This window comes from Podarcis liolepis (genome assembly GCF_965112155.1).
Source record: "Podarcis liolepis genome assembly, chromosome: 1".
NCBI classification, from domain to species: Eukaryota; Metazoa; Chordata; class Lepidosauria; order Squamata; family Lacertidae; genus Podarcis; species Podarcis liolepis.
The window spans coordinates 48,972,414-48,997,659 of NC_139554.1; the positions used below are offsets into that span (position 1 = coordinate 48,972,414).

The 25,246-nt window shown below is 42.3% G+C and overlaps 1 protein-coding gene across 39 annotated transcripts in view; it reads right to left on the minus strand.

The window, feature by feature from the left end:
• Window positions 1-25,246, minus strand: part of GPHN (gephyrin) — a 239,996-nt gene that overhangs the window by 107,693 nt on the left and 107,057 nt on the right. For 35 of the 39 annotated variants that reach the window (XM_083460142.1, XM_083460138.1, XM_083460130.1 and 32 more), the window contains one exon: window positions 6,815-6,909. The exons of the other annotated variants lie outside the window; for them this stretch is intronic. In XM_083460142.1, coding sequence (XP_083316268.1) covers window positions 6,815-6,909 — 95 coding nt within the window. The remainder of the gene's footprint in view (window positions 1-6,814; window positions 6,910-25,246) is intronic. 39 annotated transcript variants of the gene reach the window in all.

Genomic DNA, 25,246 nt, shown 5'->3' on the forward strand with positions numbered 1-25,246 from the left:
CTGATGCCAGCAAGGAAAAAATAAAGCCCAATCACTGTGGGAAAGGGGTAGAGTTATTTGGGTCCAAGAAAGCTTGTACCATTCCAAAGAAATACACTGAGTCAAAGAACAGGGTTCTAGTTCAGTTAAAAGAAAATATGTGGTGAGGACCATGGCAATAACTAACAGCAGTACATAGAGTCTCTAGCTCACCATTATGTGTTATGAACCAGGCCGTTGTAATTATGTCAGGTCACATAGGAAGTTGAATTAGAAGGTACAGGGGAAGGGGGAAGACTCTATTTGTGGTTGCTATTTTCAGCAGCACCTTTGTGTTCTTTGCAAAATACCATTCCATCAGAAGCTACACTTATCTCTTAGCCCCCCTCCACTTTGCATTGACATCTCCTGTACACATATGTGAGGAACCTTATGTTCCTTATTTCAACTCACAAAGCTGGAGCATCATGTTCTAAGGCTGATAACTTCCTTTAGTAGATTGGCTATTTGTGAAAATTCTGTGAGTGCAGATTAGTTCAATCATAATTAGTGCCACTCAGGACAACCACTGAAACACCCCTAAATTTATAACAATGTAGATTTGGTGGATAACTACCATCATAACTCAAAATGTTTAAAAAGTTTCAGATTCAGAAGAATCTAGGTCTAATATAGACTTAGATATAGAATCTAATCACTATTTGTATACAAAAAGCACCATATGATAATTTAACAAAAGTGGTTAGGCCAGAATAGTAATAATGGTCTAGAAACAGCACCTCATAAGAACAAAGTAAGGGAAACACTGGCAGGTGAAGTACTGATTCATATAGAATAGATATTTTCCACCATGTATTGCTACATGATCACCAAGCGTATTTTAGCACACCATTTCACTACTGCTTCGTTTGAAGCGAATACATTCAGAAGCAATTTTTGCAATTGGAGCTGCCTCAACACAGTAATTGAACAGTCTTACTGAACAAGCATGTTAAGCTGAAATCACATGAAGGAAAGTAGCTGAGTAAACACAGCCTCAAGTTACCAACAGAAACTGGCTACACCTTGAAGATGGATTCCAAACAGGCTTGTGCAATACTTTCTTACAGTTAGGGATTCAAGAAGGAAATGACATTTGACATCTGTGAAGCAGATTTGTGTCATTTTCCTCATCCTAGTAAGTGTATCAAACACATTAGCAACAAAGCAAGCAAAGTTAAAATAACTATCAGAAATACAGTAACTGCTTTGGTAACCATTCAGTAGCAAAGTCTCAAGCCTGAACTAGACATGATAGTAATATATCAGTGTATTTCCTTCACATAATCACCTTCCTGCAATCTCTTTCCCCACCCCGTTTTCCTCCTTAGCAGGGTTCCGATTTCAGAAGTATTACTGGTTGGGAGAAAAGGACTCGGAGAAAGGGAGTGTGGAGCAGTAAGCAATAAGGCGAGGTTTTGTACTCCTCACCCATGCACCCCTTTGCGTTTTAAAAAAGAGATACCCCTTCTCTTTCTATATGGGGGGAACTTATTTAAGTTTAAGGTCATCACCACATTGCATACTGTTTTCATCTCCCTCTCACACAGCTACTCTTATTTACACAAGTACACCCTTCACTCCCATCTCTGTATTCATACATACGCAAATCCATCCACACACATCCACATTCCCTACAACCATTTCATTCTCCCCATCACCCCCTTTTTCTGCTCTCCTCCCCCTTCTATCCCCCCTGCCTGTGGCAATTAAGCTTAGAGGGAGAAAACTCCCGTGGGCATCAGTAGGAGCTTTTTCTGTTTAACTGCTGTGCAAATAGAATTGTTGGTGGGGGTGGCAATGAACGGCTGAGGGTTAGCCTCTTTCCAGTTGCCACTCCCATGAAAATTGCCTGTCCATGTGACAATGGGAACTCTCTGCCTTCTAACATCACATGAGAGTGAGCAAGGCCAACAGGAAGAATATGCAAGGCAAATCCAAAGGCTCCACAGATTGGCTCCTCTAAGTGATATGGGCAGTTCTGTGTTTAAAGCCCACCCTCATTTTAGAGTACTTCCAGAATAGTCTTTGTTCCTCAGTGATATTTCAAAGTCTTATGAGATTTACAGTTAATTAAGCTGCTTAACGGACACATTACACACAATCCCAATCACATTCATACACAATGACAATTTCACTGCCACTTTGGCGGCAAGGAGGAGAATAAAGATAATCCAATGCTTGAATGGTACAATGAACTGTCTAGTTTTGGAAATGAGTCTACTTTTAATTCGTTTAACATTTCCCCCTTTTAACTGCAAAACTGAAAAATTAGAAATACAATAAAATAATGATAGGAAAGAAACCCAATGAACAACATTATTTGCCAGTCTTCTTTGCCATTGAAAGAGCAGAAACGCTAACTTTTATAGAACACTCATAATGTGTTCTTGTTGAATTATTTATACTTAAGTATTTCATTTTACAATTCATCTTGAAAGCTAAATGTGACCACCTAATCTCTGTTCCCCCACCCCATCATAGGTGACCACCTAATCTCTGTTCCCCCACCCCATCATAATTATGTTCAACTCAAGAGAGGCACAATATTAATTTTCTCTAATACAGACTTCCTCAATCTGGTGCTAGATGGTTTGAATGATGAACTCCCATCTTTCTGACAACTGGCTAGGCTGGCTGGAGCTGATGGAATCTGTAGCCAAAAACATCTGGGCCTGGGGGACACTAGGCTGGGGAAGACTGTTCTAACAAATACTTAGTAAAGTGAATTTCCTTGAGATCTCACAAACATGAACCAAGTCAGTTATACCTGTGTCATGTACAGACAGGCCACAAACCCATGACAACGACAACACATGTGGATACCACTTATGCAGCCTCTGGCATTAAAAAAATAATCCCTTCTTAGCAACTGCTCTTATTGTTGTTATAAAGTTGTTATAAAGCAGTTGTTATAAAGAAAGCTGGGAGTTTAGTGGAGGCAAAGTGAGAGGAAAATTCTCATAAAAATGCAGGGATATGTACCGAGCTTTGTTCTTTGCTAGCAACTATGACTATAAATAATTTATTTTATTATGACTAAATTATTCATTTTTATTTATTTTCTATATTTATAGGAACCGTTTTAAAGTATGTTCTCTGTTGAATAGTGCTTACAAGCTAATTAATGAGCAAGTTTCATGCCATCTTAAAGTATGACTACATTAGAAGTTAATTTATTTCAGGGAAAACTTACAATACAGTCCTTTTCTGGATTGTGTCCATGATAAGAAAATCACTGCTAGGTGAGCAGGGCTACTGAATGAAAGAACAAGCCAAGAAGTTGCTAGCAGCTATTAATTCACTAGACAGCCTTAGGCAAGTCAGCATTTCCCTGCATCAGCTGAAGTAGTGTATAAAAGTGCAATGTTTTTATACATGCAGATTCACAAGAAAGTTTCAGAATAAGATCTTTAACCAGATTTTCCCCTACCAAACACCTCGATGTCATTTTTAATTTTTACCAATACTAACCAATCAAAATGTCATTTTTTAAAACTTAAATCAGTATTAGCATTTTAAGAATTAGACACCTATGCCAGCTCAATTGTACATATAGAGTGACAAAGAAGGAAGAATGCTACCCTAAATATAGCACTGAAGATAATTTTCTAGGAAATGTATCACCGTGTAACACAAGTTACACTATTTTTGAAAAAAAACTGTTGTAGATCTAAAAGACACTATGCACAAAAAAGGTAAGGAGCAGTGCTAACAAACATATGCTGACAACAAAGGTCTATCTTTGAAGGGTGAAGTGCTTAAGGTCTCAAGCAACAAAAACACTGGAAATCTGTAGCCAAAACATGTTTTCAAAATGCAGTACTGTTTAACCATTCCACATAGCTCTTTCAAGCATTTTAAACATTAGTTCTTATAATCTGATGTGGGGAGAGAACTTCCAGCCCATGGGTCAAATCTGGACAACGAGGCCTCCCCATTTGGCTGCAAGGCTATTTTGGCCAAACCACATGCACCTGCCTTGCACCTGACATCATAAATGTCAAGGCTTGGTCAGGTGGTTGCCAGGTGCTTCAGAAGCTCTGAGCAAAGCATTTTGTAAGCCCTGAGTTCATCACTTGCCAAGTATAGGGTTTTGCAAAGGTCACTGAGCAGCACTTCCCAAGTGACCAACAAACGGTTGTTGGGAACTTGGGAAGTGCTGTGCAAGGGCCTTTGCAAGCACTTCCAATTTACAGTGTCTACCAAACCCCTTTTGGCCAAGTCATATATAGATGGGCCTGCTTTTGCTATCAGCTAAACATTAGGAAGAACTTTTAGATGGTAAGAGCTGCAGGACAGACTCCCTCTGAAGATGGTGGACTCTCCTTTATGGGAGGTTTTGAAGCAGCAGTTGGATGGCAATCTGTCATGCATGCTTCAGTTGAGGTTCTTGCATTGCAGGGGGCTGGACTACATTACCATCATGGTCCCTTCCAACTCTACAATTCTAGGATTCCATGACAGAAGTCTATTGGTATCTGAGTAACACTGATCCCATCCAATACAAGTGATGAGGTTGCTTTAAAACAATATCTTCCAGCAGGGCATCTTTCCATGGCTATTGCAAGATGATACTATGCCACAGCCTGTTAGGCCATGGAAGCTTAGCAAGTTCTTTATAGGTTTCAAAAGAGTTTTGGCAGTTACATGTAATTGTATTTGGAAGCATCTTCATTTTCAAGTTGCTATATTTCAGTTGCTCTTGTGGTCTGGAAGTGCAACAGTAGAACAGTAGAAACCTCCACAACATATTGAAAGATTGGAGCAGTCTCTCTTGGCTCATCGGGTTTGGTGATGTCACCAGCTGTCTACACCTCTTCTTATGAGAACATCAGACAGAAAGTGGGCTAGATTAGCAAAATTTTCATCCATGGCAATACATTATCTCTATATCTGCAGTAGCCGCACATCAAGCACCCCACCAAGTTGTATTGGCCCCTTCAAATACATTTGAGGGGATTGTGTGGCAGCCTTTGTAGAATACACTTCAATGTAATAATCCGAAATGACACCAACTTGTGTGAACATAAATTTGTGAGTTATAGTAGCAAGGTGGTGAATAATTCCAGGTGCAATGTCCTGTTGTGATCCCTTTCAAGATTTCCATAATTCTCATATAAATTGTTCAGATTACAAAGTTTGAATTGTCACCACTGAGTATTTAAGTTCTCTATAACTATTCCAGAATGTGGCAGCTAGACTGGTGACTGGGAATGGCCACTGGGACCATATAACACTGGTCCTAAAGGATCTACACTGGCTCCCAGTATGTTTCTGAGCACAATTCAAAGTGTTGATGCTAACCTTTAAAGCCCTAAACTGCCTCGGCCCTGTATACCTGAAGGAGTGTCTCCACCACCATTCAGCCCAGACACGGAGGTCCAAATTCAAGGAACTTCTTGCGGGTCCCACACTGTGAGAAGTGAAGCTACAGGGAACCAGGCAAAGGACCTTCTCAACAGTAGGGCCGTTCCTGTGGAACACCCTCCCATCAGATATCAAGGAGATAAATAACTATACAACTTTTAGAAGACCCGGTTAGATGGGTGAGGTATAAATAATAAAATGCTGTTCAGCAGTTCAAGCTGCTATGTGGTCAGAAAACCTGGCCAATCTATTACACATTATTGATATTATCGTTTTTAGCAAAATTTAGCAGCTTCTCTGACTTAGATGTTGCCAGTGACATAGTGCACCTTTGTTGTTGCCATTTGCAAAACATACAAAGTTTACACTGACTCCTTTAAGTTTCAAACAAGAGGCATCAAAACTCCAACAAAGTTTTATTTTAGGAGAAAGCAGGTAAAAATATGAAAAGGAGAACTCACAGTAAGGTAGGCCTGCAGCTCCTAGCTAGAATAAACCCTCTTCTAAATTACCCAGCTTACATCACATCCCACAATAACCAGGAAATCACTTTTAAATAAAATGTAATGGTTTGTTCATGTTCCATAGGCCATGCGCCTCAGTTTGGCAAGTCAGTATTGTACATAATTGTTACCTTTATTAACAAGAAGCAGCTTTGATGACATGGGTCAGGAACACTGAAGTTAGTATCTATATGCTGTTTATTTCATGTGTTTTTTTGTCTTTGTAACTGTTTTAAGAGGTATGGCTGTGTCTTCTATTCACTGTAATTTTGTAAGTATCTATCTGACTTAGACATTCAGTGCAATTGTAGGAAAAATGTTGGCTGCTAAATATATAGTAGACTTGAAATAGCTGTGTGGGATGGTTAAAACAGTTTTGCTTTCCAAAGCCATGTTTTGGCCAATTTCCAGTGTGCTTATTGCTCTTGCCCTTATGGCACTTCACCCTTAAAATGTAAGACTACTACAGCTATTATATATTTGGTCGCACAGCTGCTTACCTTCATCTTGGTGTACAGTATGTCTAAATCAGTTCATCACTTTCAGAAATGTGACAGTTAACCTAAAAATAGCCTATCCCATGCCATTCACTGATATGTGACTTTGAAAATGAACTTTTCTTTGTAGGTGGCATCCACCCACATCCTCTTTGTCCCCCTACGTAAAATTGATCTGGCATGGATACCTGCTTTTTAACACACTGAAACCATTAACTCATTTTCTAAAGTACTTTCAAATATTGGCTGGCCTATTAACATGCCAGAGGTCCCAAAAGGATAAATCAGGAGCCTCAAAAAAGTGTATCTACCTGAATCTGAAAATGATGAAGGGGCCAAGTATTAATGTATTGCTCAATGCAACCATTCCACCACCTTAAATATTTCTAGAGAAATAATTCATGGTATTTTTGTTAATATTCTTACCTAGAGAGCATGCCCAGAGGTGTAACATTAAGTGATCCCATCAGCATTGCCAAGGCCATCCCTGGGGCCTCTCGTTCTATTACTTCTTTAGTAGCCTGTAATCAAAGATTAAACAGCAGACTGAGTGAAAACAACAAAAAGAAAGTAAAATTAATATAAAACTAAATAAAAACTGAAATCTCCGTCCTTTTCCTGATGACTATGTAGCATGAATTTCAGTAGTGAATGTTACAGACTCAGGGCATATAACCAGTAAACACTCATCCACTAAGATTAGCTTCTGTGGAAGCTTGCATTACATTCCACTACAATCTAGGACTTTCTGATCATACACTAGTCAGGTTTGCACATCAAATTAAACCATAGTTTAAAAACAAGCTATTGTTTAATGCAGTGAACTAATGCATGCTGTTGAAAAGTTCTCACTCTGTTCCTCTCCTGCTGTTCTGTCACCAGGAAACAAGCCAGACTCCAAACCTTGACTCAAGTTTCTCAAGTGGGTGCCATAGCCATAGTAAGAGAACAAGGGAGGTGTTAATGGTGAGTTCCGGCACCTCTTTTTCTAGAAAAATAGCACTGCATGAGTGGCAGCAGCAGCAGGACGTGGGGGAGGAGAGGCACAATAACTTCTCAGCAGCATGCACCAGTATGCTTACATGAAACCATAGCTTGTTTTAAACTAATGTGACATATGAAAGAGGCCAACGTATCTGTTTATGCAAAAGTAAGTCTAAGTAACCATAAGGATGCTCAATTAACATGACATTTAGTTTGCGAATGGTTAACAACCATTGGCCACAAAATACTTAAGCCATGCAAATAATAGATTTGCTTTGCTTATAGCCTCACCTGGCCCAGTAGATTTCTCACAGAAATCTAAGTAACCTTAACAGTGCATATGGTTAATGAAAGGTAATGACTTATATAACCTTTCAAAATGGTTACTATCTTTTGCCAAGAATGCATGTCTTCCATCCATGACTTGCAATCAATGGTTTTCAAATCTGCTATATTTCCACTTTAGAAGCTAAGATATCATCAGAATGCTATAGTAACATTTGCCACCTACTTCGTATAAGAAATTCCTCAATGAAGGAACTACAACTTCCCATAGAGATGTCACAAACAGTAAGAAAATATATGGGGTAGTTTTTAGAATTGAAATAATAGTATATTTTCAATTGCAGTAAACTTTTAAAAGAAAAGCTAGGTTTAAAATGAAACCTAAACTTAATAAAATGTATTCAGAGAAGGTTAAAATTATCTTTGACCAGTCAAACCCCAAACTCTTATCAAATACAGGAATAGATAGGAAATTATGGACTGAAGGGACAAAGGAAGAAAAGGAGAAAAACACTTAAATACAACTAGATCAGATGCTTATGTGTTCTGGTTTTCTAAACAAATCTTCAGCTCAAATTCAAACCAGCAATTGGGCAGGAAGGAGAAAAGTGGCATGATGAATAAAGCTACTTGGTTTCAGGAGTGAAGATGTATAACTCCATCCCTTGTAGTGAGTCTGTTTTCTTCAAGCCTAAGCTTTAAAGCAAAACTTCTGGTGGCCTGTTAGCTTTTCCTCTCCCCGGTAAAGGCAAAAAATAAAATAAAAAATAAGCTATCTCTTGGACTAAAGGGGAAGTCCACTACTTATGTGCTGGAGTCATCTGTGTGGGAGGGACATTTTTTCAGTGGCGTAGCGTGGGTTGTCAGCACCCGGGGCAAGGCAAGTAATTTGTGCCCCCTAACCCGTGGATTTGCGCCCCCTAACCCATGGATTTGCACCCCCTAACCCCCAGATGTTGCGCCCGGTGCGGCCGGCCCCCCCTGCACCCCCCACGCTACGCCACTGCATTTTTTGGCTGCAGCCCAAACAGAAAGTAGGCAGCATGAGTCATCCTGAGGTTCACTCTGACACCTCTCCCCTTGCTCCAGGTTTCTGGACTGTATTACCTCTGCCCTATGTTGCATACTTAAGCAGCCAGATCCTGGCTCTCTCCTGCATGGAATATATGAGGTCATTTCCAAACTGTGAGTGTTCCTATGTTTCAGTTCATTAGTCTTTGATATTGAAAATGGTGTCTTTCCCCTGAGACCATAAACATAAGCTGTTTCACTTGTTTGGGAGGTAGGGAAATTGCAAGTTGTTGAATTACTTAACATTTTTAGGGGGGAAATTCTAACGAGATTCTAAGACCCAGTTCACATGTAATGCTCTCAAAGGTAGGCCTATCCTGTGGAAATTGGAACTTTATAGACCATATAATATGCTGTATTTGGGCTGTGGCTCAGTGGGAGAACATCTGCTTTACATGCAGAAGGTTCTAGGATCAAATTATTACATCTCCAGATAGGGCTTGGAACTTTCCTAGCCTGAAGCCATGGATAGTCAATGCTAGTCAGCAACACTGAGTTAGACAGACCAATGGCCTGACTTGGCTTTCTGTCTTCCTAATACCACTGGCAATGACACGCCAATGACATCAATCATTAGGCGATCGTTTGCATAATGAGTTGACAATTTCTACTGATTCCTATGGGAAAAAAGCTAATGTGCTCCTGACCACAGAATTCTGACCCCCCCCCAAAAAACCTCCCCAAGAAACCTCAGAAAAAAGCTCCTGATTTGTCCAGTTGCTCCCCTTCCCGCAGCTAACTACAGAAGTAAAAAAATCTGAATCTGTGCTGTGTATAGTGAGGTTTGGGTACTAATTCCTAGTGTTCAGATAAGTGAATTTTCCCATTGCCAACTTTCATAAAGTAGGACCTGCGTGTACAGGGCCCTCCACTTATGCACATTCCACTCACACATGACTGCATTTATGCAGGTCGTCGCTAAATACATACCGTATTTTTTGCACCCTAACACTCACTTTTTTCCTCCTAAAAAGTAAAGGGAAATGTCTGTGCGTGTTATGGAGGGAATGCCTACGGGTGGCATGCCTACGGATTTTCCTCCTCTAAAAACTACGTGCGTGTTATGGTCAGGTGCGTGTTATAGAGCCTTCCCTTGGCCAGGGCTGCTGCCTGGAAGTTGCTTGGGGGCTCTGTCTGAACGAGGGAAGGTGCCCTTCAATCAATCAGCAGCACAGAGCAGGAGGTACCTTCTCTCGGCACCTGCTGCTCTGCTGCACATCCGCACCCCAATCCTGGCACCATTTCTACTGGGCGTCCTCCTCAGCCAGCCACTGCCATGTGCACTGGCTCCCCTCAGGCAAGCAGGCAGGCTCAGGCACTCACAGGCTGAGTGACTGTCAACGCAAGTCTCTCTCTCTCTCTCTCTCTCTCTCTCTCTCTCTCTCTCTCTCCCTTCCCTTCCCTGTACACCTGCCATATTAAAGTGGAGTCCTCCCCACTTTTCACAATTTCAATTATGCATGCAGGGCCCCGGAACGCAACTCCTGGGTAAGTGGGGACGGGACATGCCTGCAGTGTAAACTCTGGTTTTAGGAGGTTCTTTTTCAGTTTTTCAGTTATACAGTTTTTAAACACAATATTAATTAACACTGAAAGTAATGTTCTATTTACAATGTGTATAGCAACAAATTACAAAGTTAGTTTGTGGTAGGGGGAGTCTTGGGGACCCAAAGGATGAAAAGGTTTATGGATTTTGTGGCTCATGAAAGTTTATGTCACAATAACTTTAAAGGTGCCACAAGACCCTCTCTTGTGGAAGTATGTCCTAGGTAGCAGACAGAAAAAAAAATAGTAAAAATGACCATAATAATTAAAATTGGAACTATTTTCTTTAATAGTACTTAACATTTGTATAGTGTTTTCACTAAATGCTTCACTCACATTATATAATTGCAATCCTTTCAAACAATCCTGCAAAATAAGTCAGTATTATTACTTCTAATGTTGTGGATACGGACTAAAGCTGGGAGGGAGTAGTTGTCTAAGTTAGATTCACTTAGTGATTTCATGGTGGAGGTGAGGTTTAAACAAAGATTTTCATAGTTCATCTCTTAATCACTATAATCATCATACTACATCAGCTTTATACCAAGTTTATCAGCAAAATGGAGGTTGCAAAACAAATTATAAAGTCCAAATGCTTTCACAGCTTTCCCTCTTTGAAATAAGGGATAGATGGAGGGAAAACAATTTGGTTGGTACGGACTGTTGCACAATGTAGACTTTACCCCACTGGAGCAAGCCATCATTTTAAATGTAACTACTCTGTATAACAAAACTACCTCCTTGTATCCAGCTATGTAAGCATAAATTATAATTTCTGAGGAACACACAGATCACATTCTGAACATGATCAGATTTCATATTTGAGCAAGTTGAATAATTTACCAACATCAATCAACTAACATTAACCAACTATCAAATAGAAAAGCAGTATTCCCATCACTATAAAAGCAACTTTTATTATCTGAACAGAATGGTGGTAGAAGAAAGGATTAGTTTGAAGATTCAAATAAAGATTCAATGAGGTTAATCCAAGGAACAATTATTGCTAATTGAAATTCACAAGACTAGTCCTGTGCAAGATTCAACCATCAAAACAGAAATAATGTAAAAGTGGAGTTGCTTTAGCCATTCAGATATAATCTGCTATTGCTTTGAGAAAAAAATGTCCTTCAAGTACAATGTGCTAATGATTTTGGACTTTTATTGTTAAATACAAGTATTAAAACCTAACTTTTCTTTTTAAAAAGTATATACTCTATCATATAACTCATTCATGAGATTTTCAAAAAGCGCGTCAGATTACAGAAGTTCTAATAAGATAATGAATCTCCATTTTAGCCCTCTAGAAATAGCAAAGGCTACCACTCTCTGGCAGACTAGGAAGCGAAATAAACACTAACACTAAGGCCTAAGACTAAGGACATTCTTATAGTTATGTATGCTATGAAAGTACATTTCTAATCTTATCAGGATGCAAATCCTTTTTGAGTGTTCAATCTTAAAACAACAGAATATGATTTTCACTGTATATTCCAAAGTGCGTACATGCTGCAATAAATATTTATTTGCAAAATGCATGCAAGCATTCCTTACTGTCTAAGAGTCTCTCTAGACAGTTTAATCACAAGGTAAAACTGTTTCTGGAAGGTACTGGTTTAGCTTGCAAATGGACAATGGAATGATCAGAAATGATGGAAGGCTCCCTCACAAAAAGTATTATTACACCAAAAAAGCAGCCTGTCAGGGAGTGAGGTTTCCTTGACATTTAATTTTATATGAAGCAACGTTACCAAGCCTTAATGTGTCCCTGATAATATGTTTAATACTAAAACATGGATGTACAGTGGACCCTCGGCTTATGTTACCTTCAGGTAACGTAACCTTTGGGTTGCGAACGCAGCAAACGCGTGTGCAGAAGTGGTCCTCCAGCTACGAAATCTTCAGGATACGGCCAGGCCTCCGGAACAGATCCCGTTCGTAACTGGGGGTACCACTGTATGTGTATTACCATGAATTTATGGTATTTTGTGATCTTGGATTAAGACCTGTGGCATACTATGAAAAGAAGGGGGCCCTGTATTACCAGGGGGAGTTAACATGAACCACAGGGGCCCAATTTCAATGCAAAATGATTTTGTTTATTATTGCAAGTATCAAAATGATATCAAGGAGTAAATTGCATAATTTGAATCATCAAAATGCAATTATCTACAGAGAATTATAAAATTATAGAGTTGGAAGAGACCACAAGGGTCATCTAGTCAATGAAGCAATGCAGGAATCTTTTGCCCAATGTGGGGCTTGAACCCACAACCCTGAGATTAAGACTCGTGCTCTACGAACTGAGGTATCCTTGGCAGTTTGCGGAAAACACTGAGTGGAATGATCTAGCAGGCTGAAATGAAAAGCTAGATGCAATAAGAAAAGTTTGAATGCACATGACACAGGTTTGAGCAATCCAAGGACAGAAAAGACAGCAGGATTTGGAAAGTGAAGAATACAGAGAAAAATGTGGCAATAGTTATGGTTCCAAGTAGTGTAAGTTTCACAGATAAGAAGGAGACTCTGGATCTAAGCCATAATCTACCATTTGTTTTGCAGATGGTGCTTTCCCCTTAATATCTTGATGTAAAACTCAATGGTGGCGGCGGGGGGCAACCTCCTAAGATGATTCTGAAATAAAGGATTTCTTCAAAAATTATACGCTACAGTGGTACCTCGGATTACACACGCTTCAGGTTACATATGTGTCAGGGAACTGCCATCGGAAGGACAGGAGGTGCAAAGGCTCCCTGAGGTTGAAAGAGACGTAGCAGCTGAAGAGGGAACCAGTAGGGGGCGAGCAGGAACTTCCAGGGAAAGTGAGTCGGAGGGATGGCTCAGAGACGTTTCCAGCGAAAACAGTGGAGAGGTTTCAGGACCTCCTATAGGGACACCCACTCCTCGCCGGAAACTGTCACGCAGAGAGTCCAGAAGACGTGTTTCCGTGAAAGAGCTCTTATGTTGGAAACGTTTCCGAAAACAACCACTTTCGGATTCTACTAGCGATTGACGCAGCCATGCCGGAGGGGCTCCGTCACAGGCAGAGGTTTGAAAACCTGATCAAACTCTGAGGGACTTGCATTTTACGCACAAGCAGCTCATCATCCCATCACAGCAATCCGAAAGTCCCTGAAAGCCAGCTTGTGCAAGCAGCGGCATCATGAGCGACCCAGCCGGAACCGGAGGAGCAGGAGCAGCTGGAGGAGGTCCAAGCCTGGAAGAAAGGTACAGGGCGTTGGAGATCCAGCTTGCCATGCAAACGGCGAGGCTTGAGGAGAGGAGGGCTCAGGATGCAGAAAAGGGAAAGGAGAAAACCACCTCGATCGCCAGAAAGGTGCCAGGATTGGTGCAGAAATTCGGGGGGGATCCCAGAAACTATCATGCCTTTAGAACTGAGATGCAATACGCTCTCAACCTGCAGTATGATGACTTCCCCGACGAGGAATCGCGAGTGGCTTTTGTAATTGGCCATCTCGAAGGGGGGGCGAAGGATTGGGTTCGACCCCTGATGGCAGTGAATAATGAGATCCTAAAGGACACGAGGAAGTTTTTTCGTGCCATGGACCTGATGTTTTCCAGCGACATTGAGCAGGGAGTGGTGCGAAGGCAGTTAATGGCTTGCAAACAGGGGAGCCGATCTGTCCGTGAGTACTGGACTGAGTTTACTATGTTGATTCACAAATTGGGGTGGGACCTATCGGCGGAACCCATCCAGATGCTTTTCGAAGAGGGGCTTTCTTCGGCCGTTAAAGATGAATTGTCCCGGGGGCCAAGGGCCGAGTCTATGGATCAGCTGACCAAATCAGCGCTGGCCATAGGAGCGCGCCAGGAAGCGAGGGCTTTGGAAAGGCGGGAAGGGAAAGGAGAACGTTGGAGGGAACTGCGCATTCCAGACATTCCAGAGCCACCTTTCCCGCCGGCAGAGCCGATGGAAGTTGGAACAGCGCGGGCGCGCGCAGTTTCAAATCCCAGTGAAGGGCGGAAGAAGGAGGGAAAGAGCGCCAAGAAATGTTATCTCTGCCAACAGCCAGGGCACTTTGCCAGAGTCTGCCCACAAAGAAAGGAATGGCAAGGGATGGCAGGAGCTGTTGGGGAGAGGGAGGAAGAAAGCAAGGAGCAAGTAAAAGCCAACGCCTGGCTGCCACCGTTGGGGCACAGCAGCCAGGCCAAAGAGCAGTGAAAGTGCCCACGCCAGAACCAACCAGACCTGCTTTAGTGATAGAAGTGTCACTAGAGCTGCAAAATGGACACCCACTACAGGTCAAGGCGCTTTTGGATTCAGGCAGCTCCTGTAATTTTATGAGTAAGGAGTTTGCAGCTGAGCACCAGATACAGACCATCCCTTTAAGTAACCCCTTGCAGGTGACCACGATTGACGGCAGAGAGCTGTTGGGAGGAGAAGTTAGCCAACAGACTGTCCCAATGATAATGAGGGTGGCAAGGCACACTGAACCAATAGCATTTAATGTGGCCACCTTGGGAGGAGCGCCCATCATTTTGGGGATGAGCTGGCTGGCGCTACATGACCCGCTAGTGGGCTGGCATCAGAGGGTGGTCTCATTTGGGTCAGCGTATTGCCTAGAACACTGCAAGCAGGGGAAGGTTCCGGGAGGAGCTGGCGTCACCCTAGCCGGGGTGGAAGTAATGGATAAAGGGAAAGTGCCCCCACAATACGCAGATCTGAGCAACGTATTCAGCGAAAGGGAAGCAGACAAGCTGCCGCCGCATAGACCCTTTGACTGTCAAATCAACCTACTCCCTGGGGCTCAACTCCCAGTGGGCAAGCTGTACGCCATGTCTGACAGGGAGATGCAGGAGTTGAGGGAGTTCATTGACAAGAACCTGAAGCGAGGTTTCATCAGAGAGTCACGAGCGGTGGGGGGCAGCCCAGTGTTTTTTGTGGACAAAAAAAACACCGATAAGCCGAGATTGGTTGTGGACTTTAGGGCCCTCAATGCCGTGTCGGAACCCCTGGCTTTTCCGATGCCCCGAATTGATGACCTTTTGACCCGGGTGAGGAAGGGGAAAATTTTTACAAAGCTGGACCTGCGGGGAGCGTACAATCTGATACGCATAAGGAAGGGGGATGAATGGAAGACCACCATGTTCACCCCTTTGGGGGCCTTTGAATACCTCGTTATGCCCTTCGGTCTACAAGCAGGCTCGGCGTGCTTTCAAGCTTTTATGAACCACGTCCTGGGACCTTTGCTCTACAAGAATTGTGTGGCCTTTTTAGACGACGTGTTGGTGTATTCGGAGGATGAGGAGCAGCACGTGAAGGACGTTCGAGAAGTGTTGGGCAAGCTGCAAGCCAACCAGCTGTGGGTGAAACTGGAGAAGTGCCAGTTTCATACCAAGGAGGTGGAATTCCTGGGGTACCGCTTGTCAGACAAGGGATTGGCCATGGACCCAGGCAAGGTCCAAGCGGTACTGGAATGGAAGACACCGAAGACCAAGAAGGATGTGCAAAGATTCCTGGGGTTTGGGAACTTTTATAGGAAGTTCATCAAGAACTTTGCACATTTGACGGCGCCCATCACCGACTGCCTCAGCAGCAAGAAGAAATTTGTTTGGACGGCGGAGGCGGAGCGAGCATTTGAAGAACTAAAAAGGGCTTTCGCCTCGGAAGAACAACTTCTGCATGTGGACTTACGAAAACCCATGAGAGTGGAAACCGATGCGTCCGACCGGGCTATCGGAGCAGTACTTCTTCAACCCGGGAGGAGTACGTTGGAGTGGAGACCTTGTGCCTTCTTCTCGAGGAAGCTGAATAAATCCGAGAGGAACTACACGGTGTATGACAGGGAACTACTCGCCATCCACGAAGCGTTCCGGAGGTGGAGACATTTATTGATTGGGGCACAACACAAGGTGCAAGTGTGCACCGACCACAAGAATTTAGAGTATTGGAGAACAGCTCGAGTACTCAACCAACGACAAGTCAGATGGGCCCAGGAATTTTCCAAATTCCACTTTGAAATTTGTTATGTGCCAGGCCCAGAAAACGTCAGGGCGGATGCCCTCTCACGCAAACCAGAGTATTTGGAGGGGGAGGGGGCAATCGAAGAGAGACATGTCATCCCTGAGGACCGCTGGGTGTGTGGGGCGGTGATGGTGGGGCAACGTGAACTGGTACAGGAAACGGAAAATGATGAATATGCCCAGGATAAGCTCAGAGGTCTCAGGGGGGAGGGCGAGAGCCCCGGAGGTTTTGAGGAAAGAAATGGGGCATTGTATTACAAAGGGGCACTGTATATACCCGAAGGTGAATTGAGGGGAAGAATACTCAAGCAGTTGCACGATAGCCCCACGGCGGGACATTTTGGGCAACACAAGACCATGTGGTTGGTGACCCGGGAATTTTGGTGGCCCAAGGTGAGGGAAGATGTAAAGGAGTATGTAAGAGGGTGTGACCAATGTCAGCGAGCCAAAGGGGAAAGAAGGGCACCGGCAGGGTTATTAGAACCATTACCCACACCAGAACGGCCTTGGGAAGCGGTATCAATAGATTTTATGACGGATCTGCCGAAATCCAAGGGGAAAACAGCCATCATGGTAGTAGTAGACCTGTTAACTAAGATGTGCCACTTTGTGGCATGCTCACATGCAGTCACAGCGGAAGAAACAGCGAAGTTGTTTGTAGAACACATCTTTAGGTTGCACGGCGCCCCCTTGAGGGTGATCTCAGACCGCGGCAAACAATTTACTTCCAGGTTCTGGAGGAAGCTCATGAGCTTGCTGCATGTGGAAGTCAATTTTTCGACTGCCCGGCACCCAGAAACCAACGGGCAGGCGGAAAGAGCAAATGGCATACTCCAACAATATCTGAGGTGTTATGTCAATGACAGAGAGAACGATTGGGCCGAAAAGTTGGCGCTGGCAGAATTTGCCTACAATAATGCGGAGAATGTGTCCACAGGGATGAGCCCCTTTTTGGCTAATTACGGGTGTCACCCCAGGGCTTTTCCAGGGGAGGGAGGGGAGAGATGGAGCGTCCCAGCGGCCGAGCATTTTGTAGAAGAGATGGAAGCGATCCATCTGCAGCTCCAGCTCAACTTAGAAAGGGCCAAGGCACAATATAAGAAGCAGGCAGACAAGAACAGGAGGGAAGGTGAAACCATAAGGGTGGGCGATCAGGTGTGGCTGTCAACCCAAGGGTTGCCGTTCAAAGGGGGCTGTAAGAAATTGAGGCCCAAAAGATTGGGACCCTTCGAGGTCATTCAGCAGGTCAACCCAGTGGCTTTCAAACTCCGGTTACCCAACCACATGAAATTGCACCCAGTGTTCCACAGGTCGTTACTGTCACCATACAGGGGGGGGCGTGCAGGGGAGCACGCCAGGGAACCAGACTTGGAAGAAAGGGAACGCAGCAACCATGTAGCGGAAATTCTCGATTCCAGGTGGAAGGGAAATCAGGTAGAGTATTTGGTGGCGTGGGAAGGGGAACCGGAGTCGGAAAACACCTGGGTGACTGCAGGGGAGGTCAATGACGAGGTTTTAACAGAAACGTTCCACCGAAGATTCCCTAGGAAACCACAGCCGGTAGAAAGGTTTAGGAGGGAGTACTTTGGCACCACCGACGAGGAACAGGAAATGGAAGGATTCGCGGAGTCGGATTTGGAAGAGGGAATAGACTCCGATGACGAGGAGTATCGAGAGACGAGGGACAGTAGCAGGTGGAGGGAAGTGTTCGAAACTTCGGACGATGATGAAGGTTCTTTCAGGGGTTTTACTTCCTCCCAGCCCGGAGGGGAGGAGACGGGAGGGGGTGAAGGGGGCCCTGGAGGGGAGGTGGATGTCAGGGAACTGCCATCGGAAGGACAGGAGGTGCAAAGGCTCCCTGAGGTTGAAAGAGACGTAGCAGCTGAAGAGGGAACCAGTAGGGGGCGAGCAGGAACTTCCAGGGAAAGTGAGTCGGAGGGATGGCTCAGAGACGTTTCCAGCGAAAACAGTGGAGAGGTTTCAGGACCTCCTATAGGGACACCCACTCCTCGCCGGAAACTGTCACGCAGAGAGTCCAGAAGACGTGTTTCCGTGAAAGAGCTCTTATGTTGGAAACGTTTCCGAAAACAACCACTTTCGGATTCTACTAGCGATTGACGCAGCCATGCCGGAGGGGCTCCGTCACAGGCAGAGGTTTGAAAACCTGATCAAACTCTGAGGGACTTGCATTTTACGCACAAGCAGCTCATCATCCCATCACAATATGCTTCAGGTTACAGACTCCGCTAACCCAGAAATAGTACCTTGGGTTAAGAACTTTGCTTCAGGATGAGAACAGAAATCGTGCTCCGGCGGTGCGGCAGCAGCGGGAGGCCCCATTAGCTAAAGTGGTGCTTCAGGTTAAGAACAGTTTCAGGTTAAGAACTGACCTCCGGAACGAATTAAGTACTTAACCCGAGATACCACTGTACTTGTAGTTTCTGACTAAGCCAAAGAAAGCAACAAATGTGGAGAAGAGGCAAAGGAACAGAGGAGAAAGGGAATCAGCTACAGTTGAAGGAATCTGTTTTTGTGGACATCCCACAAACTGAGGCAGGAAGATATTGGGAGTTCTGTGAGAGAAACAGAGGTGGTAGATGCTATCATTAATAGATGCAAATAATTCCTGACTAGTTTACTGGTGGAGGTAATGCTGTTATTGGCAGGGCTAAATAATAGCCAAATGCTAGGGTTGTATGTTTTAGAAGAAGCTGTTACTGCTTCTTCTCATTCCCCTCAGGACAAGATGATCCTTCAGATGCCACTATGGCAGTTGGGGGAAGGAAGGTCACTCTGGGAGCTGGATGGTGGCAACTCTCAAGCTTCTTCTTTTTCAACTCCCCTCAGGGAGCATTTTAAAACTATCCAAGTTGGTGGCTATCAGTACATCTTGTGGGAGAGAGTTCTGTAGTTTAACTATGCATTGTTTAAAGAAGTACAGTGGTACCTCGGTTTACGAACTTAATCCGTTCTGGAAGTCTGTTCTTAAACCAAAACCTTTCTTAAACCGAGGCACGCTTTCCCTAATAAGGCCTCCCGTAGCCGGTGCCCTTCCACCGTTCGGATTCCGTTCTTAGACGGAGGTAAAGTTCTCAAACCAGGACACTACTTCTGGTTTTGAGGAGTTCGTAAACTGAATCGTTCGCAAATAGGACTGTTCTTAAACCGAGGTACCACTGTACAAAACTCGGTTGTTGAACATAATCCGTTCTGGAAGATGTTCAACTTCCGAAATCTTCAACAACCTGAAAGAGGAAGCCTCAATACAATAGGGAAACTCAAAACAAAAGCCGCGTAGCACATTTGGCTTCCGAAAATTGTTCAAAAGCCGGAGTAGTTACTTTTGGTTTTTTGGCGTTCAGGAGCCAAAACATTCTAAAATGGAGGCGTTCGGGAACCAAGGTTTGACTGTACTTCATTTTGTCCATCCTGCACTTTCCAACATTCAGCCTCCTTGGATGGTGCCTAGCTCTATATGACAATGCATAAATTTAGACCTCTGTCATCTCCCTCCCCCTTAAAAAAATGTAACTTTGCCTCATTTCACTCCAACTCCTTGATCATTTTAGTTGTCCTTTTCTGAACCTTTCCCAACTTTTCTGTTTTCTGGTACAACCGTAAAATGTGGGAACATGAGAAAGAGACATGTTTAATATTCTATCTAAGAAATTTTATTACAAACATTAAGGAAGATTTGCCATTTTTAAAGGAATCTTGTAGCAGAAGTTTAATTAAAGACTAAGGGTGGGATTTACAATGAATGAGTCCTATCAAAACAAGCCCTATGCAAGGGCTTCTACTTTTTTTAAAAACCAGGGCTTTCCTCCCTCTCCTCCCATACATCTCCCCAGTGCCCCCAAAATTGGCTAGGGGAGGATCAAAATAACCCCCAAAACAGCACAAAGTGGGAGAAGAGGGGTATCATTCCATCCAGCAAGCTGCAATGCTTGTTCTAATGGGGCGTTCATCATGGCACAATATTGAATTCCACTCTAAACTTGCATGTATGCGTGTATTTAGAATATCCCACGATATAGTCTCAAAGGGCAACTTTTAAAAAAATATACAATTCAGCTATATTTGAAAAAAGAAGATCTGCATATATAAGAAATAATATGCTACCAGGTTTATTCAGGCAACGTTTTTTGCCATCAATTGTGGTCTCCTGTGGTGTTGTCAGGCTGCAGCCCAGATGTTCTATGAGGATCTTTTGTTATATGATTTTTCACAGGCTACAAATAGCTCTCAGATGCAGTTTCCCCAAGCTAGATCACTGAAACTCTGTGCCCATGGGTTTTGGAAACCTTACTCTGGATTTTATCTATTTAATGATAATTGTTGATGAAAGCAAATTTTTTGGCATGTAAGCTCCTTCATTAGGGTCCCCAGAATGATGATCAAGTGATTTGATCCAATCATGCTATCACAAGGAGGCACTACACAAAATGGAAATAATTCACACTTTGCTTCAGAGCCTACTGAGAAAATCCAAAATTTAACAAGATACAAAATGTATTTACATGAATTGTCAGAGTCTGACAAGTATGAAAGACTCCTGAGTAAGCTTTGCAGCCGAAGACAATTTTGTTTCAACAAGCTTTTCCACCTGAATGAAAATATCTCTGCTTTATGTGTTCATTTTGTATTGTTTTAAATTTTGTGCTGAATGTTTTTTAAAAAACTATTTTAGCTTGCTTTTTAAATTGTATGTAGTGACATTGCCTTGAGTTGCATGTAAAAGGCAATTTGTAAATTAAACAACAACATATTCATACATCTATTATATAATATGTGCTAATGGGGTTCTGAATCTCCCAATTATCAGTTACATGAACTGCAGCTATCTGGCCTCAGAATGCTCCAGTAGGTAACCAAACCTGGTCTAAACAAGGATTTAACAATACACTGTACACATTATTTGTGAACACATATACAAGAATATTATTCTTCACGCTTCAAGTAATGAAATGCTTTTCTGAGCTTTTCACAAACACTTGTACCTTAATTTATGTACTAAGATCCCTCTTCTTTGTCCTTGAGCAGAATGACACTTTGAAGAGGGTGCTAGTACAAGATGCAAAAGAGCTCCATAAACAATGATCCTGCAGCCCAGGGAGCCCTTCAATAGAATTCAAGTCAGGAAAAAAATGACCTTGACAAATAGCCTTAGCTAGCAGGCACTGCAATTATTAAATATGTATAGGCTATGGAAGACTAAAAATGGAAAGGACAGCAAGCTCAGATAAGCAATTTTATCCTATATGTGACATTAAATATAGTGACTGTAGAGGAGGTATCTGTATCTTTGTCCTGTAGTAGAATTATTCTTATGCCAGATCTCTAAAGGATGTCCTTTGGAAGAAGTTAGGTATTATTGCCCCTTAACAAAACAGAATTATCCACTTTCGCCCACGAAAGCTGGTGCTTTATTTCACAAAAAAGGCTGACACAATAAAAAGTAGCGAAATTCCAACTAAACACGTCTCAGTCCTGGTAAATCAGAATGAGAAGTTCCATAGGTACATAAAGACTGCATGGACATCACATTAATCAAATAGTTGGACAACTCATTGATGTTAAAAGGTCTTAATTTGAGGTAGGGTTCTAAAAATAAAAGGGGAAAGAAACTCATCCAGAGCAACCCCTGAGATCAGGAAAACATAGTTTCGGTGTAGCGCATTGGGTTGAGGACATGAAAACAGTTACACAGGGAATGGCTCTGCAAAACGTAGAGGGGTACAGATAGGAACTGGTTAATGTTAGCCTATTGACTGTCTGCACTACAGAGAAAACAGGAACTCACAAAGGCCTTGCATACATAAAGATGGGGTAAAATGAAGGCAGATAAGAGAACTAGGTGAGGAAACTGTTCTTCTACTACTACCAGACCCTCCTAAGAAAAGCTTGCTCATTCTTTGCATGTGTCAGATAATATGTTCACATCATTTTTTTTAATCTCCCAAGTTTATACCTTATAAAGATACACATTGTAGATTACTGATAGTATTCCAATCAATGGCCTGTGTCTGTTACTCTAAATTATACCCACCTGGTTTTCTATTAGTAATTTGTCAAATGCTATAGTTTTATCCATCATTTTGACTTTCACTGCAGAGCACTGGGGACAGGGATGGGTAGAAGATAAAGCATTTGCCTCTGCTTCTAGCTCCAGTCTTAACAAGTTCATTTATTTATCTGCATATAAATTACCAGAGGGATATGTGAGTCACTATATTAATACACAAAAACTTGAAATATGGTGCCTAAGTTCTGTTTGATTAACTACTTTACATAATCTGTGCTCCGATTTCTTCATAGACTTAGCAACCAATTGTATCTTACACAGTTAGTTTGTTAAACTACATGAAACAAAAGTGGAGGAAAGTTTGAGATCAGAAGAACTGGATACACTGCAGGGGAACTGAGATACTGAATGAAGAGACTGAGACATAATGAGTATAGAAAGTGAGCAAGCTGTGAAATTGCAACTACTACTTAACAGCCAGTTTAGAAGAGTTACAAGTAAAGACTGGTAATGCTAAGGTTTGACGACAACAATGTCATTATGTGACCTCAATCAAATAGTGTATTTTAGGTATTTCTGCTTTAACTGTCATTGCTTACAATGTGGCTCATTGACATATAGCTGAACAAAACTTTACACAGGCTTTTTTCCTCTGTCTGTTGCACAAATGTACTGAGTACAACCCCTGAACTATGGATGCCACTGAGGCAATGTCCTTTGCAACTGTACAGTGCAAATTGATTAACATCACAGTAGTTTCACATTTTGGAAATTCTTAAAAATACTGGGGATCAATTCAGTTCCCCACAAGTGTAGCATGGGTTGAGGTTCCCATAAGATTAATAGATTCCCTACCCCTCCATTCCCCACCCTAGTTGCTTGTATACACTAACACATACAGGTTGATGAGCAGGCGCCACTACTGGCCATCAAGAGAAAGTCTTGGTTTACCTGTCATGTACCTTCATCCAACCCTCAACCAAATGACTCATGCTCCAATCCACACAGGCTTTACATTTCCCTAGTGGCCATTCACTCTGTCTGCATGCATAGGCTCCATTTTGCCTATGGGAATCATTTGCATTCAAGGTGGTCAGGATCATATACAATGAGTTAATTTTTTAAGTATAAAATTACTACAGAATGCACAATTATCTTTTGCACAAATGCAAACATTACCTGGAAATAACATAATGGCATCTAATGTAAATGAGATGTCAAAGAACCATATATCACCAAAAATAATCATGTAGAAAAAGGCGGAATCATAATATATCAATACAATGTGGACAATGGGAAGGAACAAGTTTATTGGTGAATTGTGGAAAGAGTTTTGAACTATAGAAAACTAAAAACTGTGGGAGGGGAAGTACAATACCGCAAAAGACAAGTCACTAAAGGCACAAAAAATATTTTAATAGTAACTGCTCTTACTATTTTCTGTTTCAAAAATAGAACACTCTAGGAAAAGAGACTAAAGCCATTTCAAACCTTAGACAAAACCCACAAATATCTTTGAGAAAAAGGTGAAACAGATCAAGTGAAAGGGGGATAGTTCTAAATATGTGTTTGATTTATAGTTAGGTAGGTGCTACTGATCTTAAGTTCTAAAAGAATACATACATTTATTCCTGAAACCTAAAGGTGGATATACAATGATGAATAATGCTGGATTTGCCAGAAAAATATAAAAGGTAATTCCTAGAAAGTCTATAGATATTAACACTCATTTCAAATTTGAAGTATGCTTTCTGTTTTGACTCTTTTCCTTCAGCACAACGGGAGTGATTGTGAACCACCCTAGGCATTTTTAATTGAAAGGTGGTGCAGAAATGTTTTAACTACAGTACATAAAATGCACAAACACAGATCTGGTAGAGAAAAGATGCTTATACAACTCTCCTATGGGGAAAAAATCTATTATGTTCACATGTGTACCACTTCCAACAGGGAAATGTACAAGCGCTCTTTAACATTAGAGAGGCAAATAAAAGGAATGCAAGTCATTCATACTTTGTTTCTGTGATTGCCAGAATGTAGAAAGATTTTGCAAAAGCAATGAGTCTCCACTAGCAACTGTTGCATTTGATTCCTGTTTTGCACAACATTAAAACTCATCCGCAAAAAAGCCCTCACACTAGTGGACAAAGAACATTGGCTACAGCCCATTGTGTTGAACATTCTGTGCTGCATAACACAAATTGATAAGGCCTGAAATCTAAATAAATTTATAATTCTTTCCTATAAAAAAACTGTGTATTATTTAAGTTCTGTTTCTGCAGTCAGGCAAGCAAGAAGAACAGTTTTTCATGCCCTTAAGTGGCCACCATAAAAGACTAGGGCTGTGTCGGTTTTGGTAGGTCAAACATTTTGCATGGTCTAGTAAGTTTATTAAAGCCAATTAGAGTTTAAACATGAATCATAAACCTCTAGAATAGTTTATAGTTCAGATAGTTTAAAAACTCACATTGTAATTTATTCAGAGTGGGTTCTCCACTACTTCAGGTGTTTTTCAATTCTTTACCGCCTCCTGGCGGCCGCACGCACACGCCACAGGGCATGTTGACGTCATGCCCACAAGCCAGGGGACATCCTCAAGATATGTCAGCACGTCCTGCAGATTGTGTGAGTGACATCAGCACACTGCAGGGTGTGCACGCACACCGTGGGGCATGCCTTCATCATGCGTGCATGCCATGAGGTGTGTGCATGGTGCAATGATGTTGCAGCCCTGGGCTGCCTCAATTGTGAGGGCTGTGTTGTGTGATGATCACACATTCAGGTTTTTTGTTCTATTATCTGCATGCATGTTATCTAAATTCCTTCTGTATATAGATCGTAGTTGTGATAAATTCTGAAATGTGTAAAGTGACCCTGAGAACTTTATTACCAGTATACCTCTTAGCTGTGATTTGCTACTCAAGTGCTTGGTTGCTTTTGTGGATAAAAGGAATGCTTTAGGT